The 25,469-nt window shown below is 36.7% G+C and overlaps 2 protein-coding genes across 2 annotated transcripts; both read left to right on the forward strand.

Annotated features, from left to right (window-relative positions):
• Nucleotides 1-771: 771 nt before the first annotated feature.
• On the forward strand, nt 772-8,487 carry LOC111488360 (pre-rRNA-processing protein TSR1 homolog). Its single transcript, XM_023136062.1, is given in 23 exon segments — nt 772-947; nt 1,427-1,522; nt 1,685-1,755; nt 1,868-1,945; nt 2,066-2,188; nt 2,375-2,425; nt 2,511-2,632; nt 2,748-2,871; nt 2,954-3,031; nt 3,150-3,254; nt 3,322-3,435; nt 4,018-4,095; nt 4,539-4,622; nt 4,727-4,918; nt 5,685-5,760; nt 6,038-6,141; nt 6,228-6,487; nt 6,570-6,713; nt 6,792-7,016; nt 7,110-7,188; nt 7,997-8,060; nt 8,197-8,318; nt 8,350-8,487. Coding segments are annotated over 21 exon segments (2,382 nt in total). The 5' UTR covers nt 772-947; nt 1,427-1,431; the 3' UTR covers nt 8,316-8,318; nt 8,350-8,487.
• A 2,763-nt stretch (nt 8,488-11,250) lies between these two features.
• On the forward strand, nt 11,251-24,532 carry LOC111488067 (myosin-6-like). The gene is made up of 39 exons (XM_023135688.1): nt 11,251-11,595; nt 12,263-12,394; nt 12,555-12,698; nt 12,885-13,030; nt 13,114-13,270; nt 13,388-13,446; nt 13,552-13,711; nt 13,797-13,946; nt 14,038-14,174; nt 14,268-14,414; nt 14,533-14,634; nt 15,544-15,601; nt 15,709-15,810; nt 16,757-16,794; nt 16,928-17,054; nt 17,182-17,352; nt 17,434-17,565; nt 17,649-17,758; nt 17,845-17,905; nt 18,099-18,276; nt 18,370-18,575; nt 18,785-18,904; nt 19,043-19,141; nt 19,342-19,554; nt 20,014-20,153; nt 20,246-20,360; nt 21,225-21,269; nt 21,357-21,446; nt 21,534-21,704; nt 21,788-21,928; nt 22,012-22,197; nt 22,279-22,404; nt 22,494-22,564; nt 22,644-22,743; nt 22,812-22,868; nt 23,590-23,646; nt 23,736-23,816; nt 23,905-23,987; nt 24,068-24,532. Exons 1-39 carry the CDS (start codon nt 11,593-11,595, stop codon nt 24,180-24,182), a joined length of 4,530 nt encoding a protein of 1,509 aa, XP_022991456.1. The 5' UTR covers nt 11,251-11,592; the 3' UTR covers nt 24,183-24,532.
• The last annotated feature ends 937 nt before the right edge of the window (nt 24,533-25,469 follow it).

The raw sequence follows: 25,469 nt of genomic DNA on the forward strand, positions 1-25,469 counted from the left end.
TTTTTTAATTTTTAATTTTTTTAATTTTTTTTCTTTCATGTTTACCAATCTCGCGTATAAGTAAATAAATAAATAAGATATGGAATATATATATACATATATTTTATTTAAACCTGAAACTCATCAACCTTATCAATTTTATTTTCATCAATTATTTTTCATTTCCGAAGAAAATAAATAAATAAATAAATAAAAATAAAATATTTATACCAAAATATCTCTACGAGTATTTTTATTATAAAAAAAATATTTTCCGACTAGTTATAAATATTTTCTGCCTCATTCATAAAAATTGCTCAAATTTCGAAAATATGGTTAAACTCTAAATTTCATAATTTAATATTTATCCAATTTACTATTCTAACAAAAAAATCTAAATTTGTGGACTCAAAGATAACAAGAAAAAAAAAATAAAAAAACAAATTGAATCGAATTATCAAAAAAAAAAATACAGTTAATTAAAAAGTCAGCAAATTCAGCAGATAAGGTTTTTTTTAAATAAAATCTAATATATCCGACGTGGGCCCTTCGTTGGAATTAGATAAATAGCCACGTGTCAAGTTACGGAGACCAACGTGGCAACACATGTGATTGGGCCAGGCCCACATATTTTTTTTTTTTCTTTTTCCAAATTTTATCCGTATGATGTGCAATAAAATTAAAAATAGGTTATATTATATTTTTCGGAATGGGAACGTTTTACAGATCGAAATATTTTAAAATGTATTAGAATGTTCATAGTCACCCACTTATGAAAATAAAATAAAAATAAATAAAAGAAAGGAGAACCATAAACCCTGAACCCTCTCCTAGTCTATTTTTTCACGTTGTGTGCTCCTCTCCAGCAGTTAGTGTCGCCACCTTTCTCCGGTTCAGTGGCGCCACCGCCGCCGTTGTCTTTCTTCCGCTTGTGCCGCTGCAGCCTCTCTCTGAGCGGCTTTGTACAGGTTTTCGACTTTCTTGTTCTTACTGGTATTCTTCCAATCGTTATCTATGTCTTTCTCGGCACTTGAGAAACATAAATCAGGACTTGTCTAATGAATGAATGAATGGATGAATTTTTGTTTTTGTTTTTTTAGAATATCAATCACAGAATAGAAACCATAAAAAAAAAATAATAATAAAATAAATAAATAAAACAGCATTGTGCTAATTGGTACTATTCGAGCTGCGTTTTGATTTGTTGCATATGTCTGTCAATTGAGAGTTTGATCATCGGTATATCTCTTTAGTTTATTAGAGAATCAGTCGAAGTAATCTGTCACTAATTGCACTTTGAATTTATTGAAACTAATAGTCATATATATGCTTTGTGATTCATGTATTCGATCTTGAAAGTTTTAGAAATTTTATGGTTTAAATAATCATATCTTAAAAGGCAGAGGGATTAGAGAGGACCTAAATATTCTCCTTGCAATTCTTACAGTTTCCATGGGAGGTAATAGGGCTCAAGTCAATAAGCCCCATAAATCACGCTTCTCATCCAAGGCAACGCGACAACAGCACAAAACCTCTTTAACAGGTGTGGATCTTCTTTTCTTTTAGTTCATGAAAGCCTAGTTTTTGTATTTTTCGTTTTAAGATAATTTTTGGTTCATGTAGAACCTCAAGGTTTAATTTTCTCTATAACTAATACTTAGGGTTGTGTAGCTATTGGGTTCTAATTTGAGTTTTGGGTCACTAGATAGAGGCAAAGTAACAAAGAATAATGTTGCTAAGGGAGCTCGGGCTGCTCGTCTTCAGCGTAGCAAGATGGTACTTGTCGTCCAATCTTCTTCTACCCAGTCTTCCTTTTCCTTGGGCATATTTGACATGCCTCATTGTCATTGGTGGTTTTTTATTTTCATTACTGAATTTGTTGTTGCAGATTCGAGAGCAGAAAAGGGCGGCTGTTTTACAGGAGAAAAGAGCATTAAGTGGATCAAAGAGTCCTCCCAGAGTCATAGTGAGTTATTAGAATATCCATGGAATTTCATATCTGCCTTTATTTCTTATTTACTCATTCCCTGCTCCGATCAATTTTCTTGTAATATGTGTTAATGTTTACTGATTACGCTGCCCACAGGTTCTTTTAGGACTCTCTGCATCAGTAGACCTGAATCCACTGGCTGAGGATCTCTCGTCTCTATTAACTCCTGGAGCTTCGTCATCCACAGTTGCTTCTTCAGAATACAAGCTTCGGGCAACAGTAAGATCTATGCGATTCTTCTTCATGTTTTTTCTTTAATTTTTGAAGCCGTGGCCAAATTACTCTATTTTATTTATGTTTCTTATTCAAACTTCTCTATTTTATTGAGTTGTCCTGAACCCTCGGCAATTTTTTGTGTACCAATCCTTATGTTTGCTTTCATTGTGCTAAATTTTTATTCTCCAGGTACTGAAAGCACCCTATAGTGACTTGCATTCATGTATAGAGATGGCCAAGGTTTTAACTTCTCATGCAATTGTTTTTTTTTTTTTTCTTCGCTCATCAAGTTTTAAGTTTTGATCATGTACCTCTTAATTTGTAGGTAGCTGACCTAATTGCTTTTGTGGTCTCTGCGAGCTACTATATTGAAAGAAGCACAACTCTCTACATTGATTCATTTGGAAGCGAATGCCTTTCTGTATTAAGATCTCTGGGCTTACGTGAGTACGGCAGTGCTTATTCGAGTATGTTATCATGTTATTTCATTTTTGAGACTTATAATCCTAAAGGAGAAGAATTATCTGCATGTATAGGTAAAGCTCTTTTCCTTTTCTGGCAGGACCTACCCCACTGATATAAAGAAAAGAAACGACTATAAAAAAATGTGTATTTCTAGCATTACATCTGAATTTCCCGAGGATTGTAAGTTTTATCCTGCCGATACGAAAAATGAGTTGCACAAGGTAAACAAGTGTAGGTTTTTTGCTTAGGTTCATTTACACAACTTTCTATGCTTATTTTCATTTTCCATGTTTTATATTGCAGTTTATGTGGCTTTTTAAGGAGCAAAGGCTCACTGTTCCTCATTGGATAAATCAAAGGCCTTATTTGATGTCTCAAAAGGTTCTAAAATATGTGTATTTTAATACATTTTGCAAATTTTGACCAATATTTTCCTTTCACTCTAAGAGTAACATCTTTTGTTAGTTATTGTTTTTCTAATTCTCTGGTTCTCCCACAGGTTGATATGGTAGCTGATAATTGTACTCCAGGAAAATGTACCCTTCTTCTCACTGGTTATCTACGAGCTCAAAGTCTCTCTGTGAATCAACTGTTACATTCTTCTGTTTTTCCATTTTTCTTGCTTCACGTAGGTTGGTATGTCGTTCATACATGCCTTTTCCTTTCATCAGGTTCATGTCGCTGGAGCAGGAGATTTCTAGCTTTGCAAAATCGAAGTTCTCAAGGATCCAGTCCCATTGAATCCAAGAATTGAACAAGATTCCATGGATACTCAGGACGAGGAGGTAACAAATGTAATCTTTGCACGAGCGAAGTGACCGTTTTTTTTCTTGGCTGTTTGTTCTACTATGGTCACTCATTCTGAGTTTTCTTATCCAAGAATACTATTACATGCCCTCTCATATAATTTGAAATAAAAGAAGTTTGAGCTTTAGAACCGTTCTGCTCATAGCTACTAAATTGTTGAGGAATTCTTGTTATTGGTAGATATAGGATTTGAGTGAATGGTTCATGAAAATTTAGATGGAAAATAGTGTTTTTTTTTTCCTTCTGCAGACTGAAGTTCAAATCAAATTGATGACTCATTCTTCTTTCGTAAATGGTTCTGATAATTTTTTTCAGTAATGATAGATGTTTGTCCTGAAAAATTATTCTTGCTAGTTTCTTCACTAACTGTTTAGTTTGAGAAAAATTATTATTCGGGGTTGAAATTTCCTTCGCTGATGAGTTATACTATGCATATTTTCCTTGACGTTCTATCTCATGTGCAGCTTTTTTATGATATTTTATGTTTGCATATGACACTTTCTCCATACTTTTTGTTCACATTCCCATGCATTATAATTTACACCTTTCTTGACATGTAGGTTGTTCGCTTGTTGGAGCCATCAGAGCTAGAGCCATTGGTTGTTGAGAATGAGCTTGATCCTCTGTCTGGTGAACAGGTGTTTTTCTTAACAAGAAATAAACTTTTCTATAAAAACAACTCAAGACATAGATCTTTTTTCATTCTTAGTTTACCATTCTCAATTTCCCTTGCCATTTCTTCTTTCTTGGGAAGGATATGGCCAACATGGCGGCTGGTGGGAGTTAATGCATGATATTAAAAAATGCATGTAAAACTTAAAAAGAGCTAACTTAAAGATATGGAATGTTTGATGAGTGGCTTGATTATTTTCTTTTACTTTGTGTTCTTGTTATTTTTCCTTGTTTATGGATTGTATTATTTTTGTGATACGCCTTCAAACTAATCTATAAGATCTAATAGGTGTTTCTACGCTCTTCAATCTTGATGTACAAATGCTATTTCTAGGACAAGATGTCATGTCACTTCGTTAGTTATATTTATTGTTGATATTTGATTACTGATAATTTGTTTTTCTCTCAGACTTGGCCGACTGAGGCAGATAGAGGTCAGAAAGAAAAGCATCTGAGGAAAAGAGCACTTGCTCATGGCACTTCTGACTATCAGGTTTGCATATTAATCCGCTAATTCTCTCCCCCACGATTTACATGTTCGTAAAGTTCTTGTCAGCATCACATATGTTTTTCCTTTGCTTTTGTCAAAACACACAGGAAGCCTGGGAAATAGGTGACGCAGATGATGCGGATTCTGATGTTGACAATGAATCTGATGGTATGATATTAGACAGTGGTTATACAAATGGAATGGATGACCTTAATAATCCAAGCCTCAGTGATGATGATCAAGCATCTTTTGAGTTAATAAATTCTGATCAGGAGACGGATATAGATTCTGTGATGATGGTGAGAATCTCATTATTTTTTTTGACTTATGATACCATTCCTCATTTTACCAGACTGGTCATTGTAAGCTAGAGAAGTAGCCTTGGGGTGCAAGTCACAATGGACAACCGTATGATTAATGTTTTCTTTTGTTGAAAAATAATGCTGAAAAGTGACAACCTCATGATTATTATGACCTCTTTATAGTATGCGGAAAAATAGAATATAAGGGGATGTTAAATTTTAAAAGAACTGTGGAAAGTTTCAAATAGTCTCCCCGGTTAGGACTCATCATGTTGAATATAATTTCTAAACCTAGAGACTTAGCATGCTTGAACCAGTAGAAATTAAAGGATACAATTTAATTGTATTCAAAACTATCTTCAATCTGCATGCTTATCTGTGATGCATTGGTTTCTTTCCAGCCAAATAACCTAGAAATAGTTGAAGTTTGCACAGTTCTAATGAGTGTTTCATTCTTTACGTACACTTCCGTAACATCTCGGGATATCTTCTAGTATTATTCAAGTACTGTCAAATTGAGACAGAAGCATATATATGAGTGAACTCGCCGTAATAAACAAAATGGTAAACCATATCTTGTGCATTACAAGTTACAACAGAGAAATGACACAATCATGAAAGCGCTGAAAAGGGCATTCTCTTTTGTAACTATAATATCTTGGAATTTCTCATGTATTGAGAACAAGAAGGTTACTTTTCACTTCTAGGTCTATATACTGTTTTTTGTTGATGCTGCTATTCACTTGATTTCCCCGCAATGCAGGATGGTGATAACTTGACCAACGAACAAAGATTGGATGAGTTTCGAAAGATAAAAAATGCTCACGCTGAAGATGAAGGTTAGTCATTTGTTTCTTTTGGCTTTTGATGAGTTATATGTGCTATACTTATTTGTAGTTCTATTGTTCGTAACTTCTTAACCATCAATCTCTAATTAATCACGTGAAAATTCACATGGCAGTTTGGGCATGGTATCTCCATTTTAATGCAAGATTAATGGGTGTATTGATGTCAATTTCGTACATGTTATACATCTGAGCTTGAAAGTTTGTGGTGGAGGCTTGGTGTCATGTTATACACGGATGTTTAGTGATCTTTCTTATATTTTCGTTGCAGAATTTCCAGATGAAGTGGATACACCTATGGATATCCCTGCCAGAAAGCGCTTTGCAAAGTATAGAGGTCTTAAATCCTTTAGGACATCTTCATGGGACCCCCAAGTATAGTTCCTGTTATTCGATTATGATTTCCCATACTGTTTCATAACATTAGGAGCATTCACTGAAACTTCTATCTCTTAATTCAGGAAAGTTTGCCTCAAGACTATGCTAGAATTTTTGAATTCAGTAACATATCCAGAACACAAAAGCATGTTCTAGCTAAAGCTTTAGAAAGAGAGAATGGGAACAGAGATGATTGTGTGGCATCATGCTCCTATTTAAGGCTGCACGTGAAGGAAGTGCCTGTTTGTGCTGCTTCCAAATTGTGCGAGTTAACGAAGTCAATGCCAATTACTGCGTGTGGACTTCTGCCACATGAATCCAAGATGTCTGTCCTCCATTTCAGGTAATTCCTAATTGCTCATTATCATCTATTTTACTACAAACGATTTCTAGGTTCCGAGTTCCAACTAATCTTGTTGTTGCAGCATCAAGAAGCACGATGTCTCTGAACAGATATCCGATAAAGTTGGGACTACTGAGAACACCAAGAAGCATGACAAGAATTCTCCTCCCCTCATGGGAAAGGAAAAATTGGTGTTTCATGTTGGGTTTCGCCAGTTTGTTACGAGGTACTTTTCCAACTATGCCATTGAAGTCATCTAATCTTTCGGTTTTTTATTTTCAGATAACCATTTCGTAACTTTCAGGCCAATATTTTCAACCGATAACTTCAATTTGGACAAGCACAAGATGGAGAGATTTCTTCATGCTGGAAGATTTTCTATTGCTTCTATTTATGCTTCTGTTTCATTTGCTCCCCTTCCTTTGATAGTTCTTAGGAATGTTGAAGGAATCTCTTCATTTGCTGCTTCTGGTTCGTTAAAGAGCATCGACCCCAGACGGATAATTTTGAAAAAAATTATTTTATCTGGGTAATGTCACCTATGACCTTATCAAATAAGTAATGATTATTTTATCTCCTCATTTGAAGAATTTGTTTTTATCGTTCCCTCTTCTATTTGCAGTTATCCTCAACGAGTATCAAAATTGAAAGCTACTGTGAGATACATGTTTCATAATCCCGATGACGTGAGATGGTTCAAGGTAAGAGAAATGCATATGAGATGGTAATCTCTGTTACCTTTTTTGTTGGAACTGGTAGAAATTGAACACTTCTAGTATCAGAGAATGCTCTATGTTTTGCTGTCCTCTCTCGTTCTTAATACTCTGTGGTTGACGGCATGTGACTAAAACTCATCTGGCAGGATGTAACTGTTTTGTCTGCGTGTTAAGTTAGGAGGAAATCTGTAGTTGGTTTTGATGAGGGATCTGAAGTAGTATGGAGGATGAAACTATCTTCCTCGGGCATTGATTTGGGGCTAGAAGCAATAATTCTTTTTTTTTTTTTCCTGGGGTTGGAGTCTGTGCTAAGATCTAGAAAATANGGGGGGGGGGGGGGGGGGGGGGGGGGGGGGGGGGGGGGGGGGGGGGGGGGGGGGGGGGGGGGGGGGGGGGGGGGGGGGGGGGGGGGGGGGGGGGGGGGGGGGGGGGGGGGGGGGGGGGGGGGGGGGGGGGGCTTGGAATTTCTTTTCAGAAAAGGAAGTGCTTTTCCAAAAATATTTGCATTACAATGAATGCTTTTTCCAGTAGTGACAAACGAAGGAAAAGAGGATCCTAATTGACTGGTATAAATTTTTGCTCAGAGGAAAGCTCAAAGCACTTTTGCCTAATGGATCAAAAAAATTGTATAGAGATCTTGATTGAGTTGCTGTTCTCATTTGATTGAACGGTTGTTATTTTTAAATAAAAACTTCTTTTGTGCATAAAAGGTTACCACTTGCCATTGAAGGCGAAGTACAAAATATATCTTACAGAATGGTTTATCCTCCTAATGTTGAAATTGTTGATGCAGCCTGTGGATGTGTGGACGAAGTGTGGCAGACGTGGTCGCATCAAGGAACCTGTCGGCACACACGGTAAGCTCCCCCATACCCGAACATCTATCGAAATACCCTTGACATGCCACTGCTGTCTGCTAATATACTCCTCACAATCCTTTAGTGTTATCTTGTTGTTGTTACATAGCACGGCCTGTAATCTTGTGGAACACAGGTGTAATGAAGTGTGTTCTGAATGGAGTTTTACAGCAACATGACACAGTTTGCATGAGCTTATACAAGCGTGTTTATCCCAAATGGCCTGAGCATCTTTTCCCTCTCCTTGATGCTTGAATACTGCTGGTTATGAACCAGATTTCAAATTTTGGTGGTAATTTTTCTCTAGCTCATTGTTTGATCATTTTTTACCTTATAATGTATTATATTCCACAGGAAGGAACAATTTCTGTAAGATCAGAAAATATTTATCTTTGGTGGATTTTCAATGTATTTATCTTTATCCTTATTTTTGTATAAAGTTTGATGTGTATATATATAGATAATTTTTTCTCCTTGCTTCATTCCTCTTCGTCAATTCATTTGTTTCGGGCGAGAGCGAAAGTCTGTGCAGTCTTTCATCCGTATTCAAAGAGGACAGATTTGTCGTGTCCAATTCAGACCGAGAGGAACGGATTTGCCATGTTCGATTTAGATAAGTTGCTTGATGACTTCAATTCATTTTCTATACGTGCATAGATGGAATGGATGATGTATTTTCTGTCTCCGATTAGTCCTCCTCAGGCAGAAAACTTTATTACTTTATTTTTTATTAATTATTTAAAATAAAAGGTTCACTAATGTAGGCTTTTAATTTTATTTATTTATTATTTTTTTTTTTTTGGCTAGAAAAATTAAAAATAATAAACTTAATTAAGTAATTTAAGCTTACAAAATTCAAATATTTTAGTTCGGATTTTTTTTAATGTAAAAAAGCCAAGATGTCAAATCATTCTCCTCTTTTTTGTGATAATAAAATAAATGTTATTATTAAGGGAATTTTGGAAATGAAATAATGATTTTTTTAGTACAAAAAAGAAAGTAATAAGAGGTAATTAAAGGCGTTGATAAAATAGGAGGCCTTCACGTTATCTCACCCCAGCAGCCATGATTTTTTTATTTTCTTTATCCATTAATTATTATTTTTATTTTTATAATTAAATAACATTGAGAATAATAATTAATAATTAATATCCCCGTCTTTTATGGCGGTGATGCTGGAAACAAGCTTTTCATGTTCGTCCAATTATGCTATCAATCGACGGTTGAAATTGCACCGTGCTTCAAGATCTTTCATCTAAACCGTTACTTTTTATCTGCTCGCGTCTTTTCTTTATTTCTGCATGTTCTCAAAGTCAAGGCGCAGTGACAAGGACGCGCTTTCCCACGTGGCATCTCTCACGCGCTTTCCTTGCCGTTCCTCACTATTCTTTTTATTTATGAAATAATTTTATTCCAATTTTCTTAAGAGTAACGCATTTCTAGGATTTCATTCTTTCTTAAAGTAGAGGCGGTTGGATGATGAAAGTCCTTTTAGCTAATTTAGGAATGATCATGGGTTTATAAGCGAGGGATACTAACTCTATTAGTATGAGGCCTTTTGGAGAAGCTCAAAGCAAAGTCATGAGAGATTATGCTCAATATGGACAATATCATTACATTGTGGAGAGTCGTGTTCGTTTAAGATGGTATCATAACCATGCCCTAAACTTAGCCGTGCCAATAGATTGGCAAATCTCGAAGGTACGAAGGCAGTAAAAAATGACTAAGACTCCAAAGGAGTCGAGCCTCGATTAAGGGGAGGCTGTGTTGGATGATGAAAGTCCCACATCGGCTCATTTAGGGAATGATCATGGGTTTATAAGTGAGGAATAGCCTTTTGGGGAAAGCCCAAGGCAAAGCCATGAGAGCTTATACTCAATATAGACAATATCATACTATTATGGAGAGTCGTGTTCGTTTAATAGAGGCATCCTGTTAACTAGCTGCCCCGCGTTGATTTGGTAGTAATAAGTCAGATAATAACGAATATAAAAAAATGTAGAGGTAGAGATACTTGCATTTTAATTTATAAGAATTTAGTATCCAATAACTTTATTATGTGCTTGAGCATGACGAACACGTGGGAAGGCCGCTCATATACGCATATATCAAACGAATCCATTGAATTCTCATATGCGTTACTCGTATCGAGTTTTATAGAGACAGACCAACAAAGCAATGATCGGCGGATTTTTCATATTTTTCAACAAGCCCTTGCGGTTTCTTTTATTTGCAAGGAGGTGGTCACATAACTGATGATTTAATTCAATTGCAGATCATAAATATAAAAGATGTAACATGTGATTTAATTATTATTTTTCATATTATTTTTTTCTTTTTGTCTAATAAATCTACCCACTTTAAAGGTTTTTTATTCAATAAATTTCTAAATTAGGACTTATTAAATATTTGAGGGATTATAATTATTATTTGACCTTTGTAATAAAATTATTAAATTGCCAATTGCACTAATATCATCCTTTTGGAAGGCAAATCACGTGTTAAAAAGTCTTATTTTTATTTTCTTACCTTCAAATAATTTTCATTAATCCTTTGATTAAAAAAATAAATTGTCTCAAAATTTATATTTATTTTTATTGAAAATTTCAAAATTTATTAAATTATATAAATATCTTAAAATATAGTCTTTATATTTTTGAACTTATTATATTTAATCAACATTATTTTGAGGCTCTCGATTTTAGTCTATGAATCTTTAATAAAATTAGGGAGGGGAGATTGAACCATAATGTTTAAAATGTTAATTAACATTTTAAAAATAAAATAAAAATGAATATGCTAACATAATAAATAAATAAAAAGGTTAAATAACTCAAAAAGATATAAATATGTTAAATAAATAAAGGGAGAGATATTTATTATTTATTTAATGATAAAAAAAATTGAAAATGGTTTGATTGGATTAGGACTCAAATCAGACTAAAGTTTACCGCTTCAACGTTTTTAATTTTCAGACAGACCTGTCCCTCTCATTTTCTGTAATTCCACCAAAGTCCAGGGCTATTCTCGTCATTTCACTCCGTCAATAGCCCGTTTAATTTTTGTTCCTTAATTAACTCCTTAATTACCCAAATTTATTTTCTATTATTTTGGTATTAACAAAATAAACAAAAGGACAATATACCGGAAGGTGTGGGAGGGAAGCAAATTAAGAAAACACCCGAAGTCTAAACCTTTTATTTTTCTGTTTCAATTTGTTCTTCTTCTTCTTCAGCAGAGGAAGACTTAAAATCTCTTCTTCAAGAAATTTTCTGATTTGTTCAAAGGGGTTTAAGTTTAAAACCCTTTTCTTCTTCTTCTGATTCATTATTTTGCTTCTTCTTCTTTGTTTCCCCATTTTTTTGAGGGGTTTGTTTGGATTTTTGTCTTCCCCCATTGAAACTCAGCTCAAACTCGCCAAGAACTTGGTCAATTTCTTCATTTACTCAATTGGGTTGCTCTTTTTCAACGCATTCGAGGTGGATCCATAAGCATCCCTCAAGATTTTGATCAGATCAGAGTCTTTTATAGAATGGTACTTGTTTCTCTTTGCCTCTCTGACTTTTTCTTTGCGCATTTGGATTCATTTTCTAAATGGGTTCTTATAATTTCATGGGATTTTCCTTCCTTTTGATTGTTTGTTGTCATATTTCCATGGGTTTCTCTTCTTTTACTACCTCGATGACTGATCTGTGCTTCTGGGGATTGATTTTTTCTGTGCATCAGGGCTTTCTCGAAGAGTTTAATTTAGAATTAGAAGTTGGTTTTGTTTGAATCAATGCAATAATCACTTGTTTAAGTTTTGTTAATCAATGGTTTTAGTTTTCTTGACAAACAGTCAACTAGAGCTCAACTTATTGGACTTCATGAACATCGAGTAGCTACTCAACTGAGAGTTCAGTTCCAATAATGAATCACATTGAGATTCTTCTTACGAACCCGTTTCTTTTCGCACCATGTTATGTTGATTCATTGTAGTTCTGAACTACTCAGATGAGTGGGAGACAAGTAAAATAGACATTCATTCAGCTGTTCTTGTCACTGGATAGTTCATGTGCATCTGTCACTTTTTCAACCCTGTTTAGATAACAAAAACATGCTTCAAACATGGACCATTTACCCTTCTCGTGCTGTAGATCGTCGATAATGGCATAATGTACACTTTGCTTGTGTGTGTATTTGTTAACTCGGGATACTTGCAGGCTTCTACTACCGGTCTTGTTGGAGTTGGATCGCTTGTTTGGTTGGAGGATTCTGAAGAAGCTTGGATAGAGGGTGAAGTGTTAGAAGTTCGTGGCGAAGAAATTAAGGTCCTATGCACCTCAGGGAAAACGGTGAGTTTTTACAAAAAGGATTAATGAAAAATTAGCAAGGACTAGTAGCTTGCTTGCATGTGCTTTTATTGTAGTCGTAGTAACTGAGATGCTCAGTTTAAGAATAAACTTTTGTTAATCTGTTCCTCTTCTGTCCTCTTCCTCTCTTCTCCGTTCGTAGGTTGCAGTTAAAGCAGCTAATGTCTACCCGAAAGATTCCGAAGTGCCACCTTGTGGTGTGGATGACATGACCAAGTTGGCTTACTTGCACGAACCCGGGGTGCTACACAATTTAAAATTGAGATATGATATTAATGAAATATATGTAAGTATATGAAGAAAATAATTCATTCTTGAATACACATTCAGGGAATATTGTTTTAAGAATTGATATTGAAGTGCCCTGTCGATCGATTTGCATTCCATTATGTTAGGGAGATATTTTTATCGGGTTGGAACGTGCAAATCTTCCGATATATGAGGTTACTATGCTGAAAAATTGTGCTTCCAGACTTATACAGGGAACATATTGATTGCTGTAAACCCTTTTACGAGGTTACCCCATCTGTATGATAGCTATATGATGGCACAATATAAAGGGGCCGGATTCGGTGAGCTGAGTCCACACCCATTTGCAATTGCAGATGCTGCCTACAGGTATTTTCCTGCTATACTTCCGTAATTTTGTCATTGAAAACCACACTATTTGATTAACCGAAACGCCTTTTTTTTGGATGCAGACTTATGGTCAATGAGAAAAAAAGTCAATCCATTTTGGTCAGTGGTGAAAGTGGGGCTGGAAAGACGGAAAGTACAAAGTTGCTTATGCGTTATCTTGCGTATATGGGAGGGAGAGCTGCTGCCGAGGGGAGGTCGGTTGAGCAGCAAGTTCTGGAGGTGAGAACATTTGAATATTAGCCTTCATGATTATGTGATGCAAATGTTGGGTGTCTGATATTTGAGTTTTCGAAATGTAATTCCATCATACATTTGTTACGTTCATTCATCTTGCAGTCAAATCCTGTTTTAGAAGCATTTGGGAATGCAAAAACTGTTCGGAACAACAACTCAAGGTACGAAGATCTCTCTTTGGAACACTTATTTCCCAATTTAACTAGTATTGCTTGAAACCGTATTTTTGACTTCCACTTATGTATGGTTTTTGATGAATCTTGTAGTCGTTTCGGTAAGTTTGTGGAGATCCAATTTGACCAAGGGGGAAGAATATCAGGAGCTGCTATCAGAACTTACTTGCTCGAAAGATCTCGTGTTTGTCAGGTGTCCGATCCAGAGAGAAACTATCATTGCTTCTACATGCTTTGTGCTGGACCACCTGAGGTAATGGGAGCATCGATTACTTACTTGAGCTTACAACCACTCGAACCTACACTATTCATTGTCTCTACCCTTTTCAATCTTAAAGGATGTCAAGAAGTATAAATTGGAAAACCCAAGAAGTTTCCATTATCTAAATCAATCAAACTGCTATGAGTTGGATGAAATTAATGATGCCAAAGAATATATTGCAACAAGAAAAGCAATGGAAGTTGTTGGGATAAGTTCGGACGAGCAGGTAATTCCTCACCCCCTACTTTGTTATGAAAAAGAAGAGATTCTTAACATATGCATTTTCTCGTCCTTATTTTGTTCTTCCTTCCCCCTAGGATGGAATATTTCGTGTTGTAGCTGCGATTCTTCATCTAGGAAACATTGAATTCGCAAAAGGGAAGGAGGCCGATTCTTCCATTCCGAAAGATGAAAAATCTTGGTTCCATCTAAGAACCGCTGCGGAGCTTTTCATGTAAGTGTGCAACTTCTTCGAGTTAAAACCAAAATTTGGAAGAATGACGGCACTGATAAAAGGTTGATAACGTTAACATCAACTTCTATCTAGGTGTGACGAAAAGGCTCTAGAAGACTCTCTTTGCAAACGTGTAATCGTCACTCGTGATGAGAATATCACAAAGTGGCTGGATCCAACTGCTGCAGCCCTTAGCAGAGATGCTTTGGCAAAAATTGTATACTCAAGATTGTTTGACTGGTGAGTCTTCTCTCTGAAGAAAATATATGATGCTTTGTAATTTTAGTACAATCTTCGTTTTTCGGTACAATCTTCATTTTATATTGTTGATTAATATTTTTGACGTTCCTTCCCTCAGGCTGGTAGACAAAATTAATAATTCAATTGGACAGGATCCCGATTCGAAGTTCTTGATTGGAGTGCTGGATATCTATGGATTTGAGAGTTTCAAGACAAACAGGTGCTCATCCGGTATGCCTTTTTCTTGAATGAGAAACAAAGACTTTTAAAAGAGAGAAGACAATTAACTTCTCATAGAAAAGGAAAAATAGAGACAACAAAGGGCTTCTCGGACTAGAAATCTAAACCTCTCTTTGTCGGTCTATGATAGAACAACGTAACACAGAAGATGAAAGTAATCTTTTTTTAGTTCAATAAATGTGAGATAGAAGATCGAACCTTGAACGTCATGAAATGTAATAGGTGCCTCCCGAGTCTACATTTTTTTTTTCTATATTTTTTATAGCAAATATTGTCTGGAAAATTGTGCACACCCCTTATTACCAAATTATTTATATATATATCCGTAATTCTAGTCTAGATCAATTACTCGAAGATTAAGTCTAAAAAATACCCTTAAACGGTAATAAAAGTTACCCTTACGGTTAGTTTTAGATAGAAACCGTTTCTTAAACTTTCAAAAGGGTTTCAAAAATACCCTTTTTAACTTTCAAAAGTTTTTAAAAAATACTCAATAGTTTTCAGAAGTTTCATCAATACCCTCAACATTTTTAAAAACTTCAAAAACATCCTTTTTAAAAAACTTCAAAAATAATCTTACATCTAGAACTGCCTCTCAAAATACTAATGAACTTTCAAAAGTAGCATTAAAAAGGGAGACAATCTATGAGGTGTCGCTAGACTGTTTCCTTCCATATATTGATGGTAAGAACTTTTATGAACTTGTTTTTATAATGGTTAAGAGTGTTAAATGCTACCTTTAAAATTTCATGGGTATTTTTTAAATATAGTACTAACGGTAAGGGTATTTCTGAACTTTTTAAAAAAGTTCAAGGATACTTTTGAAACAAAGTATTAACAGTTTCCATTTGTTTCTTATTTGATCCTTAACCTTCTTTAAATATTACAGTTTTGAGCAATTTTGCATCAACTTGACTAATGAAAAGCTTCAGCAGCATTTTAATCAGGTAAAAATGAAGCATATCGTGCATTTCCGGTTAATTAGTTGACTTTTTCTTTTTTGTTTATAATAATTGGTGCATATACTCATAACGTTTATATCTTCAACGAACAGCATGTTTTCAAGATGGAGCAAGAAGAGTATACAAAAGAGGAAATTGATTGGAGCTATATTGATTTTGTTGATAATCAAGACATCCTTGATCTCATTGAAAAGGTTTGTAGTGTGTGATTCATTATAATGTTTTCCCTTGCTTTTCCTACATTTTGTATCATTTGGCTTGTTTATTACTTCATTTTATCTTAACTCTTTAGATGGATGCCAAATGACTGTTTGAATCGGATATTTTAAATCGAGAAACCTGAGAGAATATTTAGAAGTGTATTAATCAAAACTAGATTAGCAAGTCCGGCAAAGGTGACATTAGTTGCGTTAAGTTGCTTTGTGGAGCGTTGGGTGGGATCTGATACCCAATGGATATTAAGAAAATCCCACTATGCACGAAATTCCTTTCAAGATCCTAGAAGTCTTAGTCGGATCTTCGGAGGCTGAATTTGTTGAAGAGAAGCCATCAATACAAAATTTAGGAAAAATAATTTTTATTATCTTTGTTGAGGATTGTTGGGAGGGAGTCCCACATTGACTAATTTAGGGAATGATCATAGGTTTATAAATAAGGAATATATCTCCATTGGTATGAAGCCTTTTAGAGAAGCCAACAGCAAAGCCATGAGAGCTTATACTCCTCAAGGTGGACAATATCATACCATTGTGGAGAGTTGTGATTCCTAACATGATATCAGATCTAGGATGCCGAAACAAATTCTGTCACCATTACTCACGAAGGAGTGGAAGGGAGTACACTCCAGTACTCGTTACTCACGAAGAGTAGCTATGCAACATGGTCGATAAGGAGTGGAAGGGAGGGGAGTGGTTCCTAAACAGTCTTCGAGTATCATTTTTATTGTCTTCCTCCGAAAAATAACATAGTTCCTTTACTATTTTCTTTTTTGAATGTTGGCACATTCATTCTTACTAATTGAAGTTTGGTTTCTCTCCAGAATAACTTAGTAAATTGTTTTCCAAGTAATCTTTCATACCACCCCATAACATTTACTGATTAATCTTTATAACCCTTTTTCGTAATCATTTGCCATTTCAGAAACCTGGTGGTATTATTGCCCTTCTGGATGAAGCATGGTAAGCATAGTGATATTTCCATAAGCGTTTTCTTTGTTTGCGTCGGTCTTTGATGTGCAGTTCATGAAATGAGTATTGATCTTTACCATCTACTATGTTGTTGAATAAGATGGTTTGTGCTTGTCATTTGCAGTATGTTCCCCAGATCAACTCATGAAACATTTGCTCAAAAGTTGTATCAGACGTTCAAAAACCATAAACGCTTCAGCAAACCAAAATTATCCCGGAGTGACTTCACGATTGCTCATTATGCTGGTGATGTGAGTTTTTCATCTCTCTCCAAAAATACATAAACGTTATCGTATAATCTGGCCTTATCCATGGATCGAAGACGTGATAATCTTTGAAATTGATACACTTGCATTTAATTTGTTAAATAATTTTCAGGTCACCTATCAAACTGATTTATTTCTGGACAAAAATAAAGACTATGTTGTTGCTGAACACCAAGCGCTCTTGAGCGCTTCCAAATGCTTCTTTGTGTCACGTTTGTTTCCTCAATTAGCTGAAGAATCATCCAAATCTTCGAAATTCTCATCAATAGGTTCCCGTTTCAAGGTCCGATACAGCTCTGTTAGGAATTGGGATCTTTGATATTGGTTTAGTCATTTTGTTTATAAGGAAATAATTTTCTTGCAGCTACAATTGGTATCACTGCTGGAAACTCTAAGTGCTACCGAGCCGCATTACATTCGATGTGTAAAGCCCAATAATCTTCTAAAGCCTTCTATCTTCGAGAATAAGAATATATTGCAACAACTACGATGTGGGGTAAGAATACGTTCCTTAATCAGATCTTCTGTCAAATAAAAATATTTTTATCAAAATGTTATCGCTCGCCTTCATTACATTAGGGAGTTATGGAGGCAATTAGGATAAGTTGTGCCGGTTTTCCAACGAGGAAAACATTTGACGAATTTGTTGACCGATTCGGACTCCTTGCTCCTGAAGTTTTGGATGGGAGGTATAATTGGTTCTTGGTTTTCTTCAGATTGCAGAGTATGTCTAATGATTGGTGCCTCTGACTCTCTACAACTTTTATTTTGCTAGCTCTGATGAAGTGACTGCTTGCAAGAGGCTTCTAGAAAAGGTCGGACTTAAAGGATACCAGGTAATTGTTTGACGAGATATCAAAATTAGTTCTTGAGGTGTTCGTTTATTGAAATCGGCGAACTATTCGTCACTGTTCATAAGCTCAGTACTTTATGTTGGTCTCTGAAAGAGATTTGTTCTTGAGCTCAAACTTTTGTTCTCTGATATTGACTCAATTCTTTAGTTTTAACCTTGGAATGATTTACACTCAGATTGGTAAGACAAAGGTGTTTCTTAGAGCCGGTCAGATGGCTGAACTCGATGCACTCAGGACTGAGATCTTAGGGAGATCAGCAAGTATTATTCAGCGGAAAGTTCGTTCTTATCTGGCTCGTAGAAGTTTTGTATCGCTTCGGAGGTCAGCTATACATCTGCAGTCTGCATGTAGAGGTAGTAAAATGTTATGAACACATTTTCATTAGAAGGCTTTTGTAATTCGGCGAGAATTACTGAGTTCCAAGTTTCGATCCATGTTTGTTTCAGGACAACTCGCTCGACAAGTATTTGAGGGCATGAGGAGAGAAGCTTCTTCTTTAATGATTCAAAGGAATTTGCGCATGCATCTCTGCAGGAAAGCTTACAAAGAAAAGTACTCGTCAGTCGTTTCTATTCAAACTGGAATGCGTGGAATGGCTGCTCGCAATGAGCTGCGCTTCAGACGGCGATCTAAAGCAGCAATTGTTATCCAGGTTTAATATTTATATTTCATGTTTTGCGGAAAATCCTATTACGTGATCCTCGAGTGGAGAAAAGAGAGATATCAATTCTGAATTTTGAATATCGATACGAAACCCGTCATTTTATACACCCATTTTAGTTCCCCTAAGTAGATCATGATGAACCAGAATTCTATACTCATCTCTTGTGGTTGAGAAGATTTCTTTTCCTGTCCTATCAGAGCTATTGTCGACGATATTTGGCTCAGCTGCACTATAAGAAGTTAAAGAAAGCAGCAATCACCACTCAATCCATATGGCGAGGACGAGTTGCTCGTAAGGAACTACGGAAGCTGAAGATGGTGAGATCGCCTTGTTTTTTCTAGTCACGTTGTTTCTATTGGCTTGTCTTTCTGAGTTAAAGACAATGGCGAACCAATTGGCCATGAAAAGAGCTCCATGTGCTGAGTTTTGTTGCATTCCATTTGTCTTTAATGTAGGCTGCAAGGGAAACAGGAGCTCTTCAAGCTGCGAAAAATAAATTGGAAAAGCAAGTCGAAGAATTAACATGGAGACTGCAGTTGGAGAAGCGTATGAGGGTAAGCACGACTAAATGGTCATTGGATACGTAATACATTGAGTGGGATTCCTTGTATTTGAATATACTTTGATTATCAAATAGAGATTTCGATGAAGAGCTAGGAGATTTATTTCGTTCGATGCTTAGCTGCATCGCTATTGTACTCGAAAATGTTTTTAATATGATTGTCCATTTGTCTAATGAGCCAAATATTATCAGGCTGACTTGGAAGAAGCTAAAACACAAGAAAATGAGAAGCTGCAATCTGCTTTGCAAGATATGCAGCTTCAGTTGAAAGAAACAAAAGCAATGTTTGAGAAGGAACGTGAAGCTGCGAAAAAGGCGGCGGATATTGTTCCGATTGTGAAAGAGGTTCCAGTTCTTGATAATGCAGCGATTGAGAAAATTTCGAGTGAAAATGAAAAGCTCAAGGTAAGATGCTTTAAAATGTCTAATTCATATGATACATGCTATGAGAGGGGAACGAAATATTTCTTATAAGGGTGTGGAAAGATTTCCCGAGCAGACGCGTTTTAAAATCTTGAGGGGAAGCCAGAAGGAAAAGCCTAAAGAGGATAATATCTGCCAGTGATGGGCATGGATTGTTACAAATGGTATTAGAGCCAGTCACTGGGTAGTATGCCAGTAAGGACGTTGGCTCCCAAGGAGGGTGGATTGTGAGATCCCTCATCGGTTGGAGAGGGGAACGAACCATTCCTTGTAAGGGTGTGGAGACTTCTCCCTAGTAGACGCATTTTAAAACCTTGAGAAAAAGCTCAAAAAGAACCATATCGGCTAGTATGAATTGTTAAGGCATCTTAACCACATTTATTTCAATTATGAATGAGCTAGTTTAGCTGCTGATTGTTGCTTCCTTATGGTGAATTGTAGGCTTTGGTAAGTTCACTGGAAAAGAAAATTGATGAAACAGAGAAAAAGTACGAAGAGGCGAACAGAGTTAGTGAAGAAAGGTTGAAGCAAGCATCAGACACTGAAACAAAAATTATTCAATTAAAGACTGCTATGCAGAGGTTGTTGCCATTAGCCATTAGCTTCTTGTTCCTTCATTTATAATTTCAGCTAATTTATACCAATATACATTGTTTTGAACTTTTATATACAGGCTTGAAGAAAAATTCTCAAATATTGAATCTGAAAACCAGCTTCTTCGGCAGCAGACCTTCATGAAGACACCAGTAAAAAAAATGGCTGACCATCTTCCTATTGCAGCAGCAGAGGTAAGTCTTGTTTAAATTTCTATTCTTCTCATATCTTCCTCTACCATTCTTGTTAGTTCGGTACCTGTTTATTTTGCGGTTTGATGCTGCCTCTGTTAGGCCTCTTGTTAGTGGTCGAGTTTCTTGTCCATTTCCTTAGCTATCTTTGTAAGATCCTACATCGGTTGGAAGGGGGATCGAAACATTCCTTATAAGAGTGTAGAAACCTTTACCTAGTAGATGCGTTTTAAAACTGTGAGGCTAACGACGATACGTAACGGGTCAAAGCGGACAATATCTGTTAGCGGTGGGCTTGGACTTTTACAAATAGTATAGAGCCAGACATCGAACGTGTGCCAACGAGAACGCTGGGTCTTGAGGGGGGTGGATTGTGAGATCCTACATCGGTTGGAGAGGGGAGCAAAATATTCCTTATAAGAGTGTGAAAACCTCTACCTAGTAGACACGTTTTAAAATCGTGAAGCGAACGACGATATGTAACGGGCCAAAGGGGACAATATTTTCTAGTAGTGGGTTTGGCTTTTACAAATGGTATCAGAGCCAGACATCGGACGGTGTGCCAGCGAGAACGCTGGCCCCCAAGTGGGTGGGTTGTGAGATCCGACTGACTTGCTTTCGTGCTTGATGGAAGATAGGTGTCAGGCTCATAAGGTTTATCCTATAATTCTAATAAGGTGAAAACTCATCATCAAGACCTCTACCTAGTAGACGAGTTTTAAAACCGTGAGGCTGACGGCGATTCCTAACGAGCCAAAGCAGACAATATCTGCTAACGATGGGCTTGAGCTGTGATAATCTTCCTCCGCCTTTGTGCACCATTCTTCCTCGTTCTTGAACAGTAACATCGTGTTTGGTTTTTTGCAGAAATTGGAGAACGGTAACCATTTGATTGAAGAAAACAGAACTGATGTAATTCACCGTATTCTTTGCGTTCTATATTCGTACTGGATGATGTTATTTTTGTTATGTGACCGTCGTAAATTTGTCTAATTATAGGAGCAGTTTGTAACGCCCGTGAAATCACTGAAGAGAATTAGCTCAGAATCTGAAATTAAGTTGAGTAGATCACATTTTGAACATCAACAAGTATGTGCTTCTAAACCACTGGTTGCTACTCATCCTTGTTCTTCCTCCATTGTGATATAATTCTTCAATTTCTGATTCCTGTTACAGGAGAATGTTGATGCTCTTATCAGTTGTGTTATGAACAACACTGGGTTTAGTAATGGGAAGCCTATAGCTGCATTTACCATTTATAAATGTCTTCTTCACTGGAAATCTTTTGAAGCGGAAAAAACAAGCGTATTTGATCGACTAATTCAGATGATCGGATCCGCAATAGAGGTAACTCGGCTCGTTTCTACCGTGTTTATTCAAATTATGCTGCTTACTATATTGAATTCATGATTTTTTGTGCTGAGTTTCAGAATCAAGATAACAATGATCATCTAGCCTATTGGTTGTCAAACACGTCTGCGCTACTATTCTTGCTTCAACGAAGCTTGAAAGCTGCCGGCGCTCCCCGAAAACCGCCACCGTCAACGTCCATATTTGGAAGGATGACTATGGTATTTCGGATTCAATGTTGCTGTTCTTTACGAGTCTTCTTTATTTTCGGTTATTTAATACTTTAGAGTACGATGTTGTTTAGGGCTTCCGTTCGTCTCCTTCTTCCAACAGTCTTGGATCTGCACTTAAGGTAGTTCGCCAAGTGGATGCTAAATATCCAGCTTTGCTATTCAAGCAGCAGCTGACAGCGTATGTCGAAAAAATATTCGGAATTATCCGAGATAACTTGAAGAAGGAGTTGACAACATTGCTTTCGTCGTGTATCCAAGTAAGTTGGATCCTCTTTGCAGCATTTTCTCTCATGGGTATTCTCAACCTCATTTATGTAATCTACTCGGGTCCTTGTTAGGCACCAAGAACATCGAAAGGAGTGTTACGATCGGGACGATCATTTGGGAAAGATACTCAAACAAATTACTGGCTGAGCATCATAGAACACCTTAACTTGCTTCTCTGTACATTGAAAGAAAATTTTGTATGTCTACTTTTTGGAATCTTTCAACTTCGTTATTTTTAATGTTGTCGGCATGTTTCTCAAGGATTTCGTTGTCATTGTGGTTTCAGGTTCCGCAAATTCTTATCCAGAATGTCTTTGTTCAAAACTTTTCGTATATTAATGTTCAACTCTTCAATAGGTAAGCCATTGATCCTGTGTCTTCAATAGTTCATCCTAAGAAGGACACGATGTTGACACAAGTTTTATTTACTTTTCAGCCTCCTTCTCCGACGAGAATGTTGTACGTTTAGCAATGGGGAATACGTTAAGTCCGGGTTAGCCGAGTTGGAGCTCTGGTGTTGCCAGGCAAAAGAAGAGGTACTTGATTCCCTTTTTGATCAATCAGGCTGTCCCATTGTTGCTTGGGCTAATCTTTTGTTTTACAGTATGCTGGTGCTTCTTGGGACGAGCTTAAACACATAAGACAAGCTGTTGGCTTCTTGGTATGATATCTTCTTCGTTTCATTGAACCGTATCAAATCAATTACTTTCTTTCTTTTCTTGTGAGATTCCACGTTGGTTGGAAAGGAGAAAAAAACATTCTTTATAAGGGTGTGGAAACCTTTCCTCAGTAGACGCGTTTTAAAACCATGAGGTTGACGGCGATACATAACGGGCCAAAGCGGACAATATCTGCTAGCGGTGGATTTGAGTGGTTACTAATAGTATCAAAGCCAGGCATTGGGCGGTGTGTCAGCATCTCGTTGGGCTCCAAGGGGGGGTGGATTATGAGATCCTACATCGGTTGAAGAGGGGAACGAAGCATCCCTTATAAGGGTGTTGAAACCTCTTTCTAGTAGACACGTTTGAAAATCGTGAGGTTGATTGCGATACTAACGGGCTAAAGTAGACAATTTCTGCTAGTGGTGAACTTGAGTTGTTGGGTATCAAAGCTAGACATTGGGCGGTGTGCCAGCAAAGACACTACGCCCCAAGGGGGGTGGATTGTGATATCCCACGTCGGTTAGAGAGGAGAACGAAACATTCCTTACAAGGGTGTGAAAACCACTTCCTAGTAGATGCGTTTTAAAACCGTGAGGTTGATAGCTATGCATAACAGGCTAAAATGGACAATATCTGCTAGCGGTGGGCTTGGATTATTACACGTACATATTGATATACCTAATGTATTGTTTTCTTACTTGTTAATGCTCTTGATTACAGGTTATACATCAGAAATACAGAATTTCCTATGATGAAATCACCAATGATCTTTGCCCTGTAACTCTCTCTCTCTCTTCACTTATTTGTCTATGAATGTTTACTTGCACTTGTTTAGTTCTAACACAAAGTCTGTTTATCTGGTTTAGATCCTGAGTGTCCAGCAGCTTTATAGAATATGTACGCTCTACTGGGACGACAACTACAACACTCGAAGCGTATCGCCCGGAGTAAGTGCCTTTTTTATGTCCGTTCATCCTCCGAGCGCTTTTCTCGAAGCGAGATTTGCTCATCATAACTTTTAATGTGTGAGAATAGGTAATATCCAGCATGAGAGTGCTCATGACAGAGGATTCCAACAATGCAGTTAGCAGTTCCTTCCTATTAGATGACAATTCCAGGTGAGTCTTCAATCGACTTTTTTTCCGACAGGTCGTTTATCATCGCTCGACATAATCGATACTTCCCTTTTGATTCACAGCATCCCCTTCTCGGTCGAAGACCTCTCGAACTCGCTGCAAGAGAAAGATTTCTCCGGCGTGAAGCCTGCCGACGAACTACTCGAGAACCCCGCCTTCCAATTTTTACACGAGTAAGGCTAAAAACGGGTCGAGTAGGTTGTTTCTCAGCTCATTTCTGGTCTGTTGGGTGGCTCCAGCAGCTCAGAAATGTTGTTTTTGTGTCCTCCCACAAAGAAAGGTCCTTCTCCTTGAAATTTATTTATTCATTCAATCTGTGATAGTGTACATTCTTCTTTACTGGGACTGAGGATTGGGGGATAATTATAATTTTGGGTATTTTGGGTATAGTGTGCATTATTTTATAGAAAGTTAGAAGGCATGCATTGTATTGTATTCATTTCATTGTATAAAGGAGGAATGATATCAAGTTTGTATAAATTTGGTATTAATTATGCACGTTCATTATACAAGTTTCATGAGAATTGATATCTATTTCTTCATGAAGTTTTAAAATGATATCAAGTTTCATTAGAATTGATATCTATTTTGTTCATGAAGTTTTAAAATTAACATTTTTAGTGTTCGAGATTTGATGGAAAATTGTCCTCTTTATTTTCTTTGATCGATACGAGACCACGTTTCCATTTACAATATCAGGCATATGAACATCGAACATCTTAATCGATGTGGAGTAATACATTTAAAAGTTGATAGTCACCGAGGCAAAGACATACGAACACCTTGTTGGAATAGATGTAATGAGGCGGCAATTGTCACTTGTCGTATATGAGACAAGGTATATTTTATTTTTTTGGCTTTGAACTAGACACGTCTTTGAAGATTTTCTTCCCCCGACAAAGATAATAGGTCTCCCCATGTCTCCGGCTATAGTTAAGATAATGCTCATTTTCAACATTTAACACGTCACTAGATGATATATTTGTGACAGCTTAAGCTTACCGCTAGCAGATATTGCCCGCTTTGGCTCGTTACGTATTACCCTCAGTTTCACAGTTTTAAAACGCATCTACTAGGTAAAGGGAATGTTTCGTTCCTCTCTTCAATTGACGTGGGATCTCACAATATTATTTTATTTCGTGAATTCCACATAATTCTTAGATGTTTATTTTACGACAAACAATGAATAGATGCATACATCAGAATGGGACTGACTCTTACTTTTGGATTTCCTACAACAACCGAAATCTCGAGCCGAACGCACCAATGAAGTGAAAAAACACATGCTTTGGGACCATTTAGGACCCCAATAGGACCACCCACAATTCTATTTGCCTCTTTTTTGGGGTAATTTTGTGTATGAATTTATGAGATTTGGTCCATGTTCTTCTCAAGAATGGCCCCAAAAATCCACATCACTCACATGAATTTTAGACCCTTCATATGGTATTTTCATGCTATCCA

The sequence above is a fragment of the Cucurbita maxima genome, unplaced genomic scaffold (genome assembly GCF_002738345.1).
Source record: "Cucurbita maxima cultivar Rimu unplaced genomic scaffold, Cmax_1.0 Cma_Scf00013, whole genome shotgun sequence".
NCBI lineage: Eukaryota > Viridiplantae > Streptophyta > Magnoliopsida > Cucurbitales > Cucurbitaceae > Cucurbita > Cucurbita maxima.